The 18,887-nt window shown below is 48.8% G+C and overlaps 1 protein-coding gene across 4 annotated transcripts in view; it reads right to left on the bottom strand.

Annotated features, from left to right (window-relative positions):
* MCF2 (MCF.2 cell line derived transforming sequence) overlaps positions 1-18,887 on the bottom strand; it is a 174,602-nt gene that overhangs the window by 118,780 nt on the left and 36,935 nt on the right. For 2 of the 4 annotated variants that reach the window (XR_008433349.1, XR_008433351.1), the window contains 15 exons: positions 18,743-18,809; positions 16,916-17,031; positions 16,740-16,809; positions 16,327-16,419; positions 15,756-15,848; positions 14,676-14,801; positions 13,718-13,939; positions 10,470-10,562; positions 10,103-10,181; positions 9,127-9,193; positions 8,566-8,672; positions 8,383-8,492; positions 8,025-8,137; positions 6,465-6,565; positions 2,531-5,802 (listed from right to left, as the gene is read on the bottom strand). Coding sequence is in view for 1 of the 4 variants with exons in the window: in XM_053955347.1 (XP_053811322.1) it covers positions 2,024-2,064; positions 6,465-6,565; positions 8,025-8,137; positions 8,383-8,492; positions 8,566-8,672; positions 9,127-9,193; positions 10,103-10,181; positions 10,470-10,562; positions 13,718-13,939; positions 14,676-14,801; positions 15,756-15,848; positions 16,327-16,419; positions 16,740-16,809; positions 16,916-17,031; positions 18,743-18,809 (1,498 nt within the window). In the remaining 3 variants the exon portion in view is untranslated. Of the gene's footprint in view, positions 1-231; positions 2,065-2,530; positions 5,803-6,464; positions 6,566-8,024; positions 8,138-8,382; positions 8,493-8,565; positions 8,673-9,126; positions 9,194-10,102; positions 10,182-10,469; positions 10,563-13,717; positions 13,940-14,675; positions 14,802-15,755; positions 15,849-16,326; positions 16,420-16,739; positions 16,810-16,915; positions 17,032-18,742; positions 18,810-18,887 lie in introns of those variants that run through there. The other 2 variants (XM_053955347.1, XR_008433350.1) reach the window with 2 other exon arrangements.

The raw sequence follows: 18,887 nt of genomic DNA, 5'->3' as shown, positions 1-18,887 counted from the left end.
GCTGCTCGTTCAGACTTCAGTGTAAGTGCCAAGGTGCCCCTGTCGCTTTCACTGCCACTGCATCCAGCAAGAAACTAACTGGATCATCTGCCACTGCTTACCTTAAAATCAAAATGCATTTAAGAAGGTTTTAAGTTGTTCCAAGGAAATAAATAAAACCAACACTGTGAGCCCTTTTTTCCTCTAGTATTATAGCAGACGTGTCTTTGAACAGAATTGCATATTCTCAGATGGATTTAATTAACAAGTTTTTAATCTTTAAATATAGATTTAACACATTTTTACAGGTACATATACAATATAGTTCATTTAAACTTGCAGTCAGAGAAAAGTCTCTACTGTAATTTATACATATTCATGAAGAGCCTAGTTCAACAGCATACTCGGGGGAACATACCACGTGTGCAAAGTTTCAAATGTTAAAAACCTCAGACTGTACATTCAGATTTGCAGAACTTATCAACCTCATAAATTAATAAAAGCTTAGATTTAAAACTATGGAAGACAAAAAAGATTAAAATCATTCAATATGCAATGTGTGCCATGTTTCAGACAAATATTTACAGTAGTACCTCAAAATGTGTATTGTTACCACTATAAAGAGCCCCAGCAGTAACTTTAGCCTTTCCCACCTAATTAGTGCATTGTGACTGATTTGAAAGTAGAGGAAAAGAGCCTCCAGGGGTGTCCCAGCTGTGCACTGTGATTCCAGCGGGGTCGTGGTGCTGCTCAGTTCACACTCAGCTGCTCCCGGCTCTGAGGGTGCACAGGGGTCACCCCAGCCCTGCAGAGCCAGGCTGGGGAAACGGCCTCTGGGGCACCCCAGGAACCCCGGCCAGCAGCTCAGCAATCCCCCCCACACAACAAACCCAGCATGTTTGAACTCGGGACTGTGTCTGAGGACCACAAATAAAAGTCAGATCATAACGGTGCCCCTCTAGTCCACGGTATAAACATTTCCTTGGGCTGGGGCAGAGCAAGTTCACTACTGCATGCACACCATTAACCCTGCTCTCCACACACTCAGGTGCTCTTTGCACACATCTGCTTCAAAGTTCAAACCACCTGTACCTACCTATGCTCTACAAAAGCAAAACTAGACAGAGAAACACAAAATTAAATTATGAGTCTTCAACATTCTTTTTCCCTTCTCAAAAAATTCAATAGATACATCATTGTTAAAGATGCTGAAAAAGTCTTATCACAAGAACATCCTTAGTGCAAACATGGACATTTAGCTTGGATTTATGGCACGTGTTCCAAAAGTACATACATTAATGTAAACTTCAACACTTGCTAGATACAGGTTTCAGCCCTGGGACGCTTTGGGACCCTAAGTGATTGGTGACAACCCTGAGGTGTCAGTTTGACCTGATCCAGACCTCACTGAAATCAGGGAGGCTGACTGCAATGGGCTGGAGTCAGACCCTAAGTGCAAAAAGAGGATCTTTAGTGTTATTGCTTCCTCACACGTGAGTCAGCCAGATGATGCTCTTACAGAACATTACATTCACATAGCTGAAGCAGATACTTAAGAAAAATCCACCCACAAAATCAATTAAGCAGGACATACAGCTTCTTTGTTTGGTTTTTCTTTTTTTTCTTTTTGGTTTACCAAAACTCAACTCTTGTTTGCAACTTCAACAGTTGTCAGCTAATAAATAGGCAAAACCTACTTCAACCTGTAGAGGAAATTTCAAGCATCTAAACAAAGTGTCAGGAAACTGTAGTGTACTTCTCTGATGAAACATGATGTTATGTCATGGAAAAACAGCAGGAAAAATTAACAAAATACCAGAATTTCCACAGGCGAAAAGAAACAAAGGGCAGAGAATGGCTTCCTTTATGAGCATGAGAAGCTGCTTAGGACCCCGGTCCCACTCAGTGCAGATGAGGCTGTGGAGGTCTGTGAATGTGATGAACAGTACAGGACAACTCCAACTACTGTGCTAGTTCTCTGTAACACTTAGCTGAAAGCTTCCAAAGAGCATCGAAAATAGGATGCTGCTAGTTCACCCTTAATTCAAGGGGAACTAAACTTTCTCGTGTTACACAGGGCAGCATCTATAAAGTAATGGAGAATGATGTTAATATTAAAGCATTTTAGTCCAAGAAATACATTGTTCCCTGTAATCACGTAACATTTATATAACAGAAAAAAAAAAATAAATGCACTCCTGCATTTCTCCCTAAAAGCTGGGCTCCCACTGGCTTCAGTGACTAAGGCAGGGCCGCAGGGTTTGACTCATTTCCATCATCTATCACTTGATTATCACAGCAAGGCCAGCTGGTATCTTCTCTGGGCTCCTTCCTTTGCCAGGCTGGGGATGGTTTTCTGGCGTCACTAAAGAGCTGTTCTGTGAAGCTGGCTGGCACCGCAGGGCCAGGAGAGCCCCTGCTTTGTGCTTCAAAGGCCAAAAAGAAACCAGCATTGCCTCTAGGGGAGCCTGCACGGACACACAAGGCTGTGCTGCAGCCACTGAAGTGCATGGGGGCAGGGAGCAGTGCTGCAGTGCCAGCTGCAGGGCACCGGGGCACCTGCGGGGCACCTGCGGGACCAGGGCGTGGGCAAAGCCTGCACCTTTCAGCCAGCGTGCCTCCAGCAGCCTGCCAAAGCTCCAGCCACACAAACACCCTGGCCAGGCAGCCCCAGGGATGCTCCAGGGGGCACAGGACAATCCCAGTGACTGTCCAAGGGGCACAGGACAATCCCAGTGACTGTCCAGGGGGCACAGGACAATCCCAGTGACTGTCCAGGGGGCACAGGACAATGCCAGTGACTGTCCAGGGACACAGGACAATCCCAGTGACTGTCCAAGGGGCACAGGACAATCCCAGTGACTGTCCAAGGGGCACAGGACAATCCCAGTGACTGTCCAGGGGGCACAGGACAATGCCAGTGACTGTCCAGGGGACACAGGACAATCCCAGTTCCCTGTCCAAGGGGCACAGGACAATGCCAGTGACTGTCCAGGGGCACAGGACAATCCCAGTGACTGTCCAAGGGACACAGGACAATGCCAGTGACTGTCCAGGGACACAGGACAATCCCAGTTCCCTGTCCAAGGGGCACAGGACAATGCCAGTGACTGTCCAGGGACACAGGACAATCCCAGTTCCCTGTCCAAGGGGCACAGGACAATGCCAGTGACTGTCCAAGGGACACAGGACAATGCCAGTGACTGTCCAGGGGGCACAGGACAATGCCAGTGACTGTCCAGGGGGCACAGGACAATGCCAGTGACTGTCCAGGGGGCACAGGACAATGCCAGTGCCCTGTCCAGGGGACACAGGACATGCAAGCTCAGTCCTTCAGGCACTGCCAGGGGTGGAAACCTCTGCTCAGCTTCATGGCATGGAGAGTGGGCACAGGGGATCCCCCTAAGGCTTGGAAGAGAGGATTTGGCAAGCAGGATGTTAAATAAACGAGGAGAGGGTCTGGCATGTGGAACAGGAGCCTGTGCCCACCTTAGATCACCAGAATGGCTTGGGTAGGAAGAGACTCCAAAAGGAATCTGGTTCCAAGCCCTGCCGTGGGTGCTGCAGTGCACCTGAGAGGTGAGATCCCTTCTCTTGCCTGGCACAGACCTGCCAGTGCTGCACAGTGTGATCCCTGGCGCACTGGCCACCAAGGGACATGCAGAAATGGTTTGCCTCCTGCTCCAGTGCAGAAGAGGAGTTGGGATTGTAATGCTGGAGCCCCAGCCTTCCCTGAAATGAAGAGGGAATCTTGCATCTCCGTGTTAATTCATGGAAAAGCCAAGTCAGTTAATCAGGCAATGCCTGACCACTTGCGAGGCAGCAGAAACTACCAACACATGGGTGAGCCTCAGCAGTAGTTCCATTCTGAGTATTGCCCTTTCTGAGCACAGTTCTCTCCAGATATTTTTCATTTTGAGCTCTGCATGTTACCACCTGCAATACAAAACTGCTCCTTCATCGTGCACATTAAAAAAAAAAAAATCCACCCTGGGTCTGCACAGCAGAGAGAATAAATCTGTCTGGAAGAAAGCAGCAAGGACTAATCTCAGGACTTACAGCTAGAGGCACACCAGAAGGAAAATTCATTTTCAAAATGATCTCCAAGCCAGCCACCTTCCTCCCAGAGAACCTCATGGCTTATATCCAGGCCAAGATTTACAAGAGGACCGTGGATTTGCAAAGCTGGAATGGCTGGGAAGTGAAGCATTTACCAAATACCCCTCTGCTAACTTAAAAGGGACAGCAAAAAGTTCCCTGTAAGTTCATTATGATCTGTATTGGCTCAACACTGGAATAATTAGCAGGAGGGGGGAGGAACAGCTTGTAGGCATGCAGGTAGCAGCCATCCTGTGGTGGGCCACAGGATAACTCTAAGGAGAAACGTGAAAGTAAGGGATTTATTCTATTCAGCTAAAGGCTTTGCCCTGAAAAAAATCCCAAAGCCCAGATTTGTACGAATTCTGCTATGAAACTGTGTGACTGGACACAGAGTTTTAATTAGGGGAACCTGGAGCTGAGCAGTAAGACAGGCACTGCCCCCACAGAGTGCCAGAACTGCCTCTCCCCAGCACTGAAGCGACTCCAACACTCTCCAAAGCTCTCGGGGATCCCACAGCGTGTCAGTCAAGCCTACACTGCCGACATGCAAACCAGCACTTCAGCACGAGCAGCTCACAGTCCTGAGGGATCCGAGGCTCCCTCCTGGCCCTGCTCGGCTGCCTCGTTCTCCTCTGCTGTGCTGGAGCAAGAGCTCCATCTTCTGAGGAAGCAGGAGAGAGCCCAGTCCCGGCCACTGCCAAGGAGTCGGCGGTCACCTGCGGGGTGAAGTGACCAGCCCCAGGGGAAAGGCAATTGCTGAGTGCACGAGTTCTGTGTGAAGATCGATTTTCAGACTGCAAGTTGCTTATGGCTCTAGGGACGCGCTGCTGAAAAGCTCTAGGAATAGCTCTAGGAAACAGCAAGAGAACATCCTACATGATCCCCCAGTGTTTCCTGGAGCGTGTGTAAGATCAGAACCATGCCTTGGGACTGCAGGCAGCATCAGAAGCAGCAGAGAGAACAGCTACCTTCGCAGGGAAAGCAGAGCCCCAGTGCTCTCAGAGCCTGGGACACGGCTCTGGAGTAGCTGGGCAGTGGTGTGGGACTCACAGGAGGCATTTTCTGTGGCTTCACCCCGGGGAATTGCCCTCAGTTTGTACTCAGCAGCTTTGTAAGCCAGTCCAGAGCTGACAGTCTCTAGGTTTCTGGGGATATGACCACTGACAATGCAAACCAGGGTTCAGAGTTTCCCAGCACCTTTTTTTGAGATGCATTCACAGCTGGAAAACCCTTCTGCAGAGGACCTGGTGAGATGGGGTAGCTGTACATGGAGAGAAGGTCAGGGGAGCCATAACTGCATCTTGAAAACAGGGTGCCAGTACACTCTGAACACTGGTCAGCAAACTACCCCTTACAGAAAATCAGCAAACTTCAGCCTGGGAGATTTGACTGCCCTGCAACAAAGGGGATAAAAAAATACCTTCCTGTATAGGAAGGACTTCACTGAAATATACCAAAAACCACCAAGAGCTGACTGGAACTTTAAGCCTTTCGGATGGCTTCCTTCACATTAATAAAAAAAATAGATTCTGACAGAAAGAAGTATTTAAAGAGAAATCTCCTTGCAAGATTTGCTTCATACAGTCATAGCTAGTAATTTTTAATTTTTTTTTTTTTAATGGACTAAGTCAATGTGGGCTTCCTGAGCTGTTCCATCTCCAGCCCTGGTCTCCCATTTGCAGAGGACAGCATGGTGATGAGGCAACACATGGAGCAGTGACACTGTGGACACAGCAAGGGCAACAGGCTGCTCTTAAGGCATTTTCTTGTGTCATCTCTTATGCTTCCCTATCTATTTCTATGTACAGTTGCAGCTAGAAAATGAGAACTCTGGGTTTGGAGACTCCAAGCCTTTGGCTGAAACCTGGTCACCTGTTTATAATAAACTTTATCTAAGGATGGATTAACCAGCAGGCAGCAGTGAGGGCAGGAGTGAGGCAGCAGGGAGGAAGTATTGCCTTTAGAGTGCTGGGGTCAGGCCACGATGTCTTTTGCAGCAGGAGGAGATTCTGAACCTCCTGTTCACACGGGGTTTGAGCTACAGCAGGGAGGAGGCAAAACAGTCTCGGGAATCCCTGGTCAGACTCCATCTCTTCTCCCCGGTCTTCTACCCAGTGCTCTTGCAATGAAATCTACGTTTTTAAATGCTTGGTTTTAATTTACTAGTGCCTAAAGTCTCAGAAAGATCTTAACGTGTTAAACAAACAAACAAAAAAAAAAACTTAATTTGCTACTTTTGCAGGCTTTTTGGAATAGCTGCTTGCTTTCCTATTTTTCCAGCAGAGGCATATGCAGCCAGATTTAGTACATCAAGTGTAATGCAAATGGCTTAAAAGACCTGATTTGAGATATGAAATATTGCTGCTAGGCGTGCTATCAAATACCTGCGACTTTGGCATTCCGAAATCTGCAGTCACCGACTACAATCTGCAGACTGTGGACAGGAATCCAGCCTTCTTTTCTTCTGTTTAGGTTTTTCACCAACCTTTGAATGACAACAGCATTAGGAACAGAAGCCAGCCAACCCAGAGGCAGCTTGGTGAGGGCACGCTCTACACAGCTGGGGGTGCAAGCAACAATTTGTTCCGACCAGGGAAGCGTTTTAACAGGACCTGGCCGTGCATTTAAAGCATCATTCCCACCTAAATTTAGGAACCTAATTTAAAAGCCTACATCTCTGTAGACACTGGAGGAGAACAGGACTCCCTCTCAAGTCATGCTGCCCGAGACCTCCAGAGATGCCAGTTGAGGAAAAGTGGCTACTGAAGGAGCCAAGGGCAATTATTTCTCTCACTCCTCTGCCATTTAGACTGGTAGGATGATTTTAGTCAGGGCGCTGTAAGTAAATTCAAGCCAAGATTTAGGTAGCTGGAAACACTCATGCTCCGAAGTGACAACCCTCTGTCTCACTCATGCAGTGGAATTTGTGCTAACAAAAAGCTTGGTGTGAGAAATCTTTGACTGGCACTGGCAGAAGCCCCCAGGAGTGGTGAACTTTCAGCAAACCTGAGATGCTTTGCATCTGCTTTTGCTAACAACAAACTGAATTTCTCAAAATGCAGTGGGACTAGACGATCCCTGCAGATCCCTTGCAATTGAAATATTCTATTTTATCCTGTTCTGATTTCCCCTGAAGTGCAAGGGCTGCAGCTGTCAGCCAGGAATCCTGCACGGGGCATTGACATCTGTGCACTTACAGGCTGGTGCCTGCACAAATCTGACCCAGGTTCCTGCCAACATCACCCTTCCCACACCCCAAACAAGGCTTTGGCACACTGGGCTCCCTCCTGCTGAGACCCTGGGCTGGCTGGTGAGAGCTGCTCAGAGTCAGCCTGGAAAGGGAAGAGCCAGAAACCTCAGCCAGCTTGCTGTGAGCCTCAGGAGGGGCATGCTGCCCCTCCAGACAAGGACACCAGTGGTCCAGCAGGCCAGGGGTGTTCCCAGGGGATGCTCCCAGCCCCCAGGAGAGGAGCAGCTGTGAGGTGTTCTCTGTGAGCCACAGCTTTACACACAACAGAAACAGAGCCTGCAGCCATCCCCCAGTGCAGGGAACACTCCTACAGCTGTCTGAGGGAGGAAAACACCTTGCAGTTACTCACTGTGGCTGGTAATAATCCCAGAGGAGCAAAGCCTGGAGCTGAGCTGGGATGGACAAAGGGAAGCAGCATGTGAAGTGGGGAGAGCATGGCAAGAGGGGCTGTGAAGGCATTGGTAAATCCCAGCTCAGGCAGAGACCCACGGCAAGGGAAGTCCTGACTTGTTTCCCCAGGCCAAGCCAGTGTGGATGGCATCTAGTCTTGGCAAGAGAATGAATTCTCCAGCTTTCTGGAATGGTCTAAAGCTCAGTCAGGAGCTGCAATGAGTGTATCACCAGGCAAGTGACATTTCAAGGGACTGCCCTGCAGCCTCTTAGAGATAAGGCAAAGTAATCCTAAAATACCTACCACTGTCCCTCACCATCTTCATGCAAGAGCTGAATTTCATCCCCATTTTTCACCAGCAGGTCCTCTGATCCTCTCCTCTTGCAGTCTGCAAGGGCTTTGTATTTTCCTGGAGACTGTGGCAGAGAGAAAAATCTTAGCTTATTTAGCTGCATTTTGCATCATGCAGCTGTGATTTCTGACTGCTGCGGGGAATGTGACAGAGCCCTGCCAGCTACCTGAGTTAAAATTATTTCAAGAAACTGTGGCTGAGACACGGAAACTCTGAGAGACACGGACAGGACACATCCAGGGTGCAGTGAGGAGCACAAGGCAGGCTGAGCGAGCATCCCAGCCCTGAGGCTATCACACCCCCACCTACCAGCTGGTTCTCCTCCTCCTCCGTGTCCGAGCAGTTGGAGAGGTACTGCTGCCCCGACCACTCCTCCAGCCCCTCGCAGATCTCCAGGGACTGCGACGTTCCTGGCCAGCCTGCAAGACAGCGTGGGGCTCAGGCTGGGGCCCCGCGGCCAGGGAGGCCCCGAGGGAGGGGAAGGGGCCCTACTTCTGTGGGGCTGTTTCTGGGGGGACAGCGGCCCGCTGTCCAGCATCACCGGGCTGGTGCGCTCCGAGTCGTTCTCTTCCGAGCTGATGGAGGCTCTCTGCTGCTTCCTGAGGGGGTCAAAAGGAACAAAAATCAGTCTTGGCTTTACTTCGCACATGAGCACCTACTCCACGAGGTTTTGTTGAACAGGGTCAGAAATAGTACCAGATATACACTGGTACCTCTCAGTGTATACCTCTGTGAAGATTAAGGACTTAGTGCCCGGCTCTCGACCTTTTTGGGAGGGGAAAGGAGGTTGCTGCAGTGTCTCTGCCCTGAATTACAGCCCTGCCTTTGCTCTGCTCCCTCTGCAGAGGAGCTGCAGCTCAGGCCACGCTGCCAGGCTCACGGGTGTCCCTGCAGACCCTGTCCCCAGGCCACGGCCACCAAAGGGTGAGCAGCAGCACAGCCCTGCTGTCCCCTGCCCAGAGACAGGGACGGGCCAGCACAGAGCCAGCAGCAGCCAGCCCTGGGTGCCCAGTGATGGGAGGGACCCAGCCCCAGCCCCAGCCCAGCACTCACCTGTCCCCCAGCTGGGAGGAGAGCGGGAGCTGCTCCGAGCACGAGCCAGGCTGCTGCTTCTCCCCTGCTGCGAGGGCAAACACAGCTCAAATCCACTTCTGCACTAGCAACTGCACACTCAGAGCATTGCTTTAAAAATTAGACCTTCTGTACAACCCTATTGTATTGCAAATGCAGGAGAACCCGGTGGGGAGAAATGCTGATGTGACTCCAGCTCAGAAGGCTGAAGGATTTCTTTGTTATAACTATGCTAGAATACATTAATATACTATTTACAGGAGATACTAAAACTACAAACCTACTTGTTCTAACTCCCATATCTAACTCTCTCACAACTTGTGACCCTCTCTGAGAGTGCAGCCACATTGGATTGGATTGGCCACCAGCCCCAAACAATCCTCACCAGAATCCAACCAAGCAATCACCCCAGGGAAACAATTCTCCAAACACATTCCACATGGGAAAAACAAGGAGCAGAAATAGAAATTGTTTTCCCTTTCTTCTCTCTGTCCTCTATGAAAAAATCCTGAGAGAGAGAAGAATGTGCCTGCCACACTATTGGTTTCTGTCCAGAGAAAAACAGACCTATGGGCTCCTGCAAAGCACAGACTTAATTCTAATTAAGGTGGCATGTTAGCACAAATCCAGCGCTGAGCCTGCTCCTGATACGCTTCAAATTAGGCATCTGGTTTGTATCTCATTGAATTAAACCTATGGTAACAAATGTGAAATAATGCCCAAGGTAATGACAACCAAAAAAACCATACTTCTGTGATTCATTTTCACATGAGCACCCAGTTTTTACTGCTCCAAGGTATGTTATTTCCCTGCAGTGTAAGGCCTCACTCCAGCATTTTGCCACCAGGCTTCTAAAATTCATTCTCCCGTAAGAATTAGTGGACTTGAAGATCAGCAATGTGCCAATAGAAAGCTTCTGCTGCAGAGTGAAAGCCACAGAGAAATTGATCAAATGTACCTTTTATAAGCTCTTGCTGCTTAAACAAAATTTTTCTTATTTCATTCAACCATGCCATCTTCAGATCTACTGTTTGGGCCTGGAAGAAGAGAAAATTGTCTGAATTTTGAATTAAGAGCCATCCGTTATAATGTAGGAATAAAATCTTACTTTTCCATGCTGTAATTATCTGAAATCCCCCTTTTTCCCAAAGCTACTACTAAATTTTAAACACTCTCGATCTTTTAAAACTGATGATTCCCATTACACCCAGGCAAGGCACAGTGGAAATTGTAGAGCCATCACTACAAGCACGAAGACCAGTGGGACACATTTTCTCCTCACAGCTCCCAGGACGTGCAAATACCCAGATTCCTGAGGTACAAACCTGCACCACATACACCTCTTCTCTCCCACTGTACCAGATCTCAAATTTCCGATGATCTCCCTTCACATTCTCAGTTATCCCAACTGCATTCATCTGCAAATCCAAACGAAAAAACAATTAAACACAGTCCAAGCTCCCTCTTCCCTAGGAATGCAGACTTCTGACAGCAAGTTAAACCTGTCTGCCCTGAATTTAACATGTTTCATCAATTTCAATTTACGTAGCAACTGAAAGTCATTATCTGTCTCATTCCTCCTGACTCTCTATCAGCTGCATTTTGGATAAGCCTTCCAAAATGAATCAGTGGGCCTTTGGGAACTTTTCATTTGGCAACCAGTGGAACCAACTGAAGCATCATGTCAGCTGCCTCTTTCAGCACAGAATTTCTCAGATTTGGCATACGAAGATTTATACATACGTGACATGTTGTAGTGCATGTTATTTATCCACATGCAGTATTTCTTTCCAAAAAAAGGTTAATTTTTGGGATGCAGCCTGAGCTGCCCCAAGCCTGGCTTCCAGGACACGTGCAGGCTTGCAGCTGAGTGCTGCTTTACTCATTTACCCCCAGCCACTTCTGATGGTTTGGATGAAAACACCAGAGGCACAAATCCTTCAGGACCTGCACAACGTGACCCACCTGAACCAAGCTCAAACCATGATTAGAAACTCTTCAGCAACAGGAGACCTCTGACCTCCCTCCTGAGCTGACAACTGCTGTAACACTGATACCACATGAACCATCCTCTCCCTTAAAGCAGGGTTTGCTGGCAATTATTCACTGATTAAAGGATGGCCAAAAATAGCTCAAGCTCCACTTGCGTGTTTTGGAACAGATGTAATAATAAAGGTATCATCTATCATAAATTATTCACGCAGACTGGATTAGACAAATCCACTATAAACACAAACAAAACCTTAGAAATAACATCTGTTCACCACTGCTGTTCCTCCTTGACAATATGTGCGTGCCCAGAGCTTTTGGTCTGGAAGACTTGGATGATTTACAGCATAGGTGCCAGGGACAAATGTTCTGTTCCAGCAGTTTCACATGGTGGTGCCCCTTTTCAGGGACATGAACAGCCCCAGGCAGCAGGAACCAAGTTGCTCCTGACATCACAGAAACATTTAGGCTGGAAAAGACCCTGAGGCCATCGAGTCCAACCACTGACTCCTGTCCCCAAGTGCCACATCCACAAGGCTTTAAAAGGGGCACTGCCTGGGGTAGCTGTGCCAGTGCCTGCCCACTCCTCACATCCAAGCTGAATGCCCCTGGCACAGCTTGAGGCCATTTCCCCTTCAGAAAGCAGGATGAGGCTCCATTTTGGTTTTAGAAAAAGATTATGAAAGCTGTTGGAAGGGCAGCCTAGAGAGCACCTCATCCAGCCACTGCAATTCCCAGTTCTGTGCACCTTGTTTGCCTTGGCAATTTATAGAGGCTCCTACAAAACTGCCCAGGCATCAAGCTGTTAGAAATTCTGGATGATCTACTGTGATGATGCAAAGAACAAGCGCCAGGGAGAGACAGATTTAAGGTCTGTTCATTGAGGTTAGTGGATTCCAGAATTCCATTTCCTCCCCCTGCCCAGGATTTACTGTCAGCTGCTGGATCACTGCAGTGCAGACCAAGCTGGGCTAGTGCAAAGCTCTGGGCTGGTGCTCATCTGCATCAGCTTCCCCCTGGCACCAGGCACATTCACCTGGCTTTGCAGTAACCTGCACCCTCTGGGTCACTGGAGCTCAGCTGAAGAGCTGTTTACCACTGCTCATTCCCACAGGATGCAGAATATCATCCTGAGACTTTCTTTGGTTTGTTTTATGGACGATCTGTTACACAGCATCTGCCCAACAGATGCTCATTTCAACCCTGAATCCCCCAAAAACACTGCTGCAAAGAAAAGCCATCTCCTGATACTTAGGGACATGGTTTACTGATGATTTAGCAGTGCTGGTTTAACAGTTGGACTCGATGATCTCAGAGGTCTTTTCCAATATCATTGTCTGTGATTACAAATCAAATTAATGTCAAGCTCCAGAAACAGAATTTTGCCCTCAGCACAGCAATTCTCAAAACATATGTACAGGTGTAACCCTGTCACATCCATGGATTCTCTAACTCCAGCCTCTGTGTGCCAACGCAAAGCAATCCTCTGGAGGCAAAGGAACACTGTGGACACATTGCCTGGGCTCCTGAGCACAGCATTTTCTCCTCTGAGCTGCATTTCCCCTGCCACACCTCTTCAGTCCCTTCAGAGGCATGTGTGGTAAAACAAGCCCTGCAGGGGAAACGAGCTCCCAGAAAGAAAGTGATGCTGTGTGGGGAACATCTGGGTAGCAGACATGCAGCCTGAGCCTTGCTTCCGTGGCATCCTCAGTTGGGCTGAACAGACTCCTCTGCTGTTACCTGCTTTTCTGGCTGCTCCTGGCAAAGCCCTCTCCAGACCCCACTGGGACCAGGGACCTGCAGCAGGGACCTGCTCTGCCCCCAGGTTCTCAGTTTTTTCCAATCTAATACATATATACACATATATATATATATATATACACACAGCCCTATGGGTTTTCATTTCTCAAGAAAAGGCAGAGCCCTGAGAAAGAAATGCTGATATTAGAACTGCTCATCCCACCCAGTGTGCCAGGAGGTCTCCCATTCAGAGCAGCACTTTGGGAATTTTATTGGTAAGAGTTAGCATTTAAAGTTGTTTACACCCCTCATATTTTGCTGCGGGCTGCCCTTGTCATCTGATAATTGTCCTTCAGCTGGAGCCTGCCAAAGGAGAAGGGAATGGGGAGGAGGAGGAGTTAACCCTGCATCCTCCTGTGGATGTAAAGAGGGCTCAGGAGCAGCCAGGCAGAGCCTGCCCAGGCCCCCCTGGGGCAGGAGGAGCCCCCCTCTCTCCCAGGTGGGCTGGGGAAGACAAAACACCCTCCCATGGCCTCACCAGCCCTGAACACTGCAGAGGGGCCAGGCACATCTGTACCCTGGTACTGCTCCGTTTCCCTGGCAGAGTCACAGCTCTGACTCCAGGCCAGGGGCTCTCCCAGCTGCTGCCCCAGCTCTGGGGGTCCTCAGAGTCCTTCCGTGGATATGGCACGTCTCTGTGAGACAGCACAGCCCTCAGCAGCAGAAAACAAGCCCCCATGTCAGAGAGAACAATCCCCTCAGGCTCTGCAGAATTACCACTCTGCAGTACACATGGCTGTGTAAGACACCCTCATGTTCATGAACAGAAATCACAACCCCTTACTTTCAGGAAGTGCTTAAAGCTGTACGATGAGGTTTTGTCGTATCCATCGCCGTGCTCCTCTCGCTTCTTGCAGAAGACCAAGGCTTTCTCATAGAGAAACAGGTGCCTCTGCATGGGCTTGAACCTGGCCAGGTCCTTCATTTTTGTTGGCCCTTTTCGGTGTCCTGCCCAAACACTGAAAGATCCCTGCATCAACACCTTCCCCAGCTCGCTCAGGTCACCCTGGGGACAGCAGGACAAACAGAAAAGAACAAAAAAAAGCTCAGTTAAAATGTGAGGGGACTCTCCAAACAATGCTGGGACACAGGGCCAGCTCTGCTCCAAGGCACGTCCCTCTAAGAATAGGTCTTCCTGGAAGGATCAGAGGATCTTTTGGGAGTGGTGACCTGGTGCCAGGGGGGAGCACAGCCCTCATGCAGGCCTGCAGCTAGTCTAGAAGGTCAGAAACTGGAAGAACTAAAGGGAACAGAAACCCATCCAGCTCCTATGGAAGAGCATGTCAAGGGTTCTGGCTACTTCAGTGGGACAGGGAAGTGAGATTTGAGCCTGAACTGAGGTATCAGAAGATGGAATTCTCCAGGCCTGGGATCAGCAGCTTCCCTGAAACCCTAGGAAATGCAGCCACTCCAATGGAAAAGGCTCAACTTCAGCCTGAGAGTCGTTTGTTAAATGCTGAATGGGAAATGCTACAGAAACAGCCCAGGAGAGTCGTTCGGTCAGCCATGAGAACACAGAGGGGCACACACTGGAAAAATGCTCTCGAAAACCACAAGGTGGCAAGTGTGGGCACGGTGCTGCTCAGGATATCCCCAAACCCCTGAAACCAGAAGGAAGGTTGTCCCCTGTGAGGGCTCCCTGGTCCCACCCATTGCACATGTTCTGTTCTGTTCTCTCAGCTCTCACATTCTGTGCATCACCCAGCCCTGTGCAAGGGCTCTCTTTGCTCAGAGCTACTCACATCATATCCTGTGATTGAAATCTGATGCATGGAGTCGTTGACTGACTTCAGCAAATCCAACATTGCAACCAGAGCTTCTTGAAGTTCCTGAACTCCATCACAGCTCGTGCTGTACTTCAGCAGCTCCTGAAAATAGAAATAGGAGGGCACGTGTTTGCACTTGAACAAAGCAGATTTTTCCACCTTGCCCAACGTTTCCAATGCCCAGAAGTGACCTATGCTGAGTTTCTCTTTTCATGTCACTGGGAAAAAGGGTCCCTCTAAAGCACAGTCAGTATGAGGTGTGGAACAGCTCAATGAGGGATGGTCTATTTTTAATGTGTTTCCTTTAGGATGGTGTCAGCACAGAGCAGCATCACATTCTCCTGATTCCTTTGTGTTGTGTTTTCCTGCTTGGTAAGATAAGGCAAATAAGGCTGGGCTTTTTCATTAGTGCCAATATGCCCTCAAAGGAGCTTGCAGCTGGTGATTGTCTTCAGACTGGCAGGCACAAGGAACAATTTATAAAATCCAGAGCCTTCAGGTCAGTAAATGGAGGACAGAATTCCACCACTGAGATAACACTAGGTTCATTTCAGATCTCCTGTGCCCACCTACAGCTGCATGTATGCTCACTCAAGAGGCTGGAAGGTGCTTCAGAAGCTGCTACCCAAGTGCTACTCCTGCCTTACAAAGTGAGAATAACTGCACTGCCCTGCCTCAGATGGGGGACACAAGAATAAAGGCAATAAAGATTACAGGTGCTATCAACACCCGAGGAGAAGAGATGCAACAATTTATTTCATTCATCAGATCCTCATGATCATCTCTGGCTCTGTTTTCTTACAAGTGCTTCTGTAATTTTGCATCTCTGAAGAGATTCAAACAGTCTTCCTCTCCTTAAAAAAGGGCCTCTTAAAAGCACTTTCTCCTTTTTCAGGTATGTGAACATTCATCTTCACTGAAAGCCACTTCAGGAGAGGCCAAGACAAACAATATGTCATCCAAAGCTTGGTGCTGATTTACAGGTAACCTTTAATTGAAAGACAAAACAAATCTCCTCTCTCTGCTGATGCCCTTGGGAAGCAGAACATGAAATACCTTCAGGAGTAACTGGTACTTCGTCAGGCGCTGCACTGGTTTGAGCAGATAGGAATCCAGCCCCAGCTTGTGCTCTAATTTTCTTTGGCATTCCTGGAACACAGAAGTCAGGCTAAGTCAGTTCTGCACCATCTGTAAGCAGATATTCCAACAGCACAACCGTGGGGTTTGATGACTGCAAAGGTTTCACGTCAAAGTGTTGAATGGCACCCGCAGCTAAAGAAATATTATAAAGAAATATTATGAAGAAATATTATAAAGAAATATTATGAAGAAATATTATAAAGAAATATTATAAAGAAATATTATAAAGAAATATTATAAAGAAATATTATAAAGAAATATTATAAAGAAATATTATAAAGAAATATTATAACAGCATGCAAATTAGCAGTGAGTGGATCTGCCCTGTACTCCTGGGGTACGAGAAACGCCAGCATCTCTTTCTGTGAGCATTTTGTGTGCACGTTGCACGCAGCACCAGGCAAAAAGCAGAACTGTGGGCTGCTGAGGAGGGTGGTAGGACAAGGCAGTGTTCCAGGTGGGGCTGCCTGGGGAAGCAGCAGCTCACCTGGAAGAAGGAGCTTTCGGAGCACTGCCTCCACAGGGACTCGGAGCGGGGCTTGTTCTGGCAGTACTTCTCATACATCTGGAAATCCTCCCGCTGCAAGGCAAGCCCAGGGCAAGTCACCCTCAGGGACCCAAGTGCTGCCAGGCAGCAACTCGGGCCAGCACCCAGGCTGTGGGTGCTTTCACCTTTAACGCCTACAATGACAGTTTGGGTGAAAAAAGCACCGCAGGGACCACAGCTGCGGCCACAACAGCTGCTCTGCCGTCCCTGCTGGCCACACACGGCCACTGCTGGCCCGGCTGTCGGTCCTGAGGGCCAGGAGCCTCTCACCCGACCAGCACAGCCGAGGTGCTGCAGAGTGTGACAAGCCAGGAGAAACGAGGCTGCTGGACACGTGAAAGTGATTCACCCACCCTGTCCAGGAAACAACATCCCACTCTCTCGGGTGCTCCCAGGCAGTTTTCCAGACTGTGCAGGAAAATTCTGCAAGAGACGGGAGAAGGGAGAGGAGCACAGCAGTGAGCAGGGGCAGGTTTGGGTATGCCAGCACTCCACGGGATGATGGAAGGGGGAGAGAGCAGCACCATACTTGTTGTGGAAGTCATAGATCTCGGGCATGTTTCCGAAGAGAACGTCCTTCCTGTTCCTCAGCACGGGGGGCAGGAGGATGAGCATGGCAGGATTATCCATCTCAGCCCTGTAGCCCTGCCAGATGAAAAAGGGCTCACACTCAGCTGCCATCTCCTCACAGGCAGATCAAAAGGGGACATGAACAGACTTCCAATCTGATCTCTCTGTTCCCAAGTGCAATATCTCTTTTATTCCCTGGTTTTTGGTCTCTAAAACCCTGTCTTCAGTCCCTGGGCACACGGGGTTGTGGTCCAGAGGGGAATGGCGTGGGACAGGGGCTGGCAGCACTGCAGAGATCTCCCAGTTCTCCAAAGGCAAGTCAGCCTGGCTGCAGGAGAGGAGCCACAGGAGTGTGTGTGTGGGGAGAACACACTCTTGTCCATGCCCAGGGGACACAGGGGACACAGGGTGTGTGTGCAGGGAGTGCAGCCCCACACAGCCTCACCAGAGCCCCTGCAGGAGAGCTGCAGACCAGAGACAGCCTGAGAGCAGATCAAAAATCCGTGGGCTTTTTGCTCTTGCACAAGACATGCTGAGAACTAGGGTCTCCTAGTGCTCCTCAATGCTCCAGGAATTCTGGGATCTGTGGCTCCACCTGCCCCTTGACATCAGGGGCTCCCAAACTGGGGAGGAGTGGGAAGGGACAACACTGAAATACAAACTGTTGGGGGGAACCAGGAAATAATGTAAAGCTCCCCAAAGTAACAGGCCACCACTGCAGCAGATATGGCCAATTTCCCAACTGCAGTGCAGGGAGCAGAGCTCAGCACCAGCAGTGCAAAGAGGCCCCCAAGAATGCCACTAGCCACAGCCCAGGCTGGCCCTGCTGGTCACCAAGGGCTGCACAGAGCCAAGGCCCTTCTAACATGGGCAGCACAAATGTGTTCAGTATGCACAGCACATCTTTGGCTTTCCAAACCAGCCTCTCACACTCACTGTGCTTGGAATCAATGTTCCTTACACTAAGCAGGCATTTTGGAGTTGATTAAGGATAAGCATCTGCAAAATCAGTCATTTTTATTTAAGGGCAGCAAGCAGGCTTCCCTTTTTAAAGGAAATACTATTTTCATAAAACTGAACTCTGTCCATTTTTCTCTATCTAGACTCGATGTGCACAGCAATAAATCCGTGTACCTGCCAACTGCTTCATCACAGAGAGTGTGGTTTAACAAAAAACCCAATCAGTGCAGGGAACCTACACTGCAGTCCAACAGATTTACATCCTGCTTGCTCCTGGGTGAGAGAAATGTGTGTGGGGGGAGCTGCTCAACAGCCAGCTTGTTTTGGCCCTCAGCAAGAGTTGTTTTGGAATGAAGCAGTAATGTCTAAAACAACAGTGTGAGAAATCATTGTCAGCTTTCTAAAGTAATGTGCTTCATACAGTCACGAACTTCTGAGACAGTATTGAGACAGAATTCTCCCAAGGATAAAACACAAGCTGCTTCCTTTTGTCTCCTAAAGGTAAAGGAAATTAAGGAACAGTCAAAAGAAACAGGTTTTTGTATCTTTTACAGGCACTGCTAAGGCTGATTACCAGTGCTTTTGTGTACAGAGGGATTCTCCTTCACTGCAGGTGAAAAGCTCATCCTGACACCAACTGCTCCTGCAGATGCCTCCAACAAAGACAACCTAAGGAGCAAACTTGAGCATTTCTGACTAGATGGGGGTCTGACAGTCTGGTGGAAGCATGCCCTGTCACATCTGTGCTCAGTCTGACAGAGTGGCACGTGCCCTTTTGTACAAGTCACCAGGGAACAGGAATGAGCACCCTGGAGAAGTCACTCACCGTCAGAACAGTGAAGAGCTCCTCCACATACACTCTCTCTGTTTCTATAAGCTCATTGATGACATGGCTAAAATGAAAAAAAAAAATAATAGAAGTGCATTATTTTCATGTCTACAAAAAGCCCCACGAGTGATCAGTGCAGCTC

The sequence above is a fragment of the Vidua chalybeata genome, chromosome 14 (assembly GCF_026979565.1).
Source record: "Vidua chalybeata isolate OUT-0048 chromosome 14, bVidCha1 merged haplotype, whole genome shotgun sequence".
Lineage (NCBI taxonomy): Eukaryota > Metazoa > Chordata > Aves > Passeriformes > Viduidae > Vidua > Vidua chalybeata.
The sequence above is the reverse complement of the archived record's forward strand: the minus strand, read 5'-3'. Positions and strand labels throughout refer to the sequence as shown.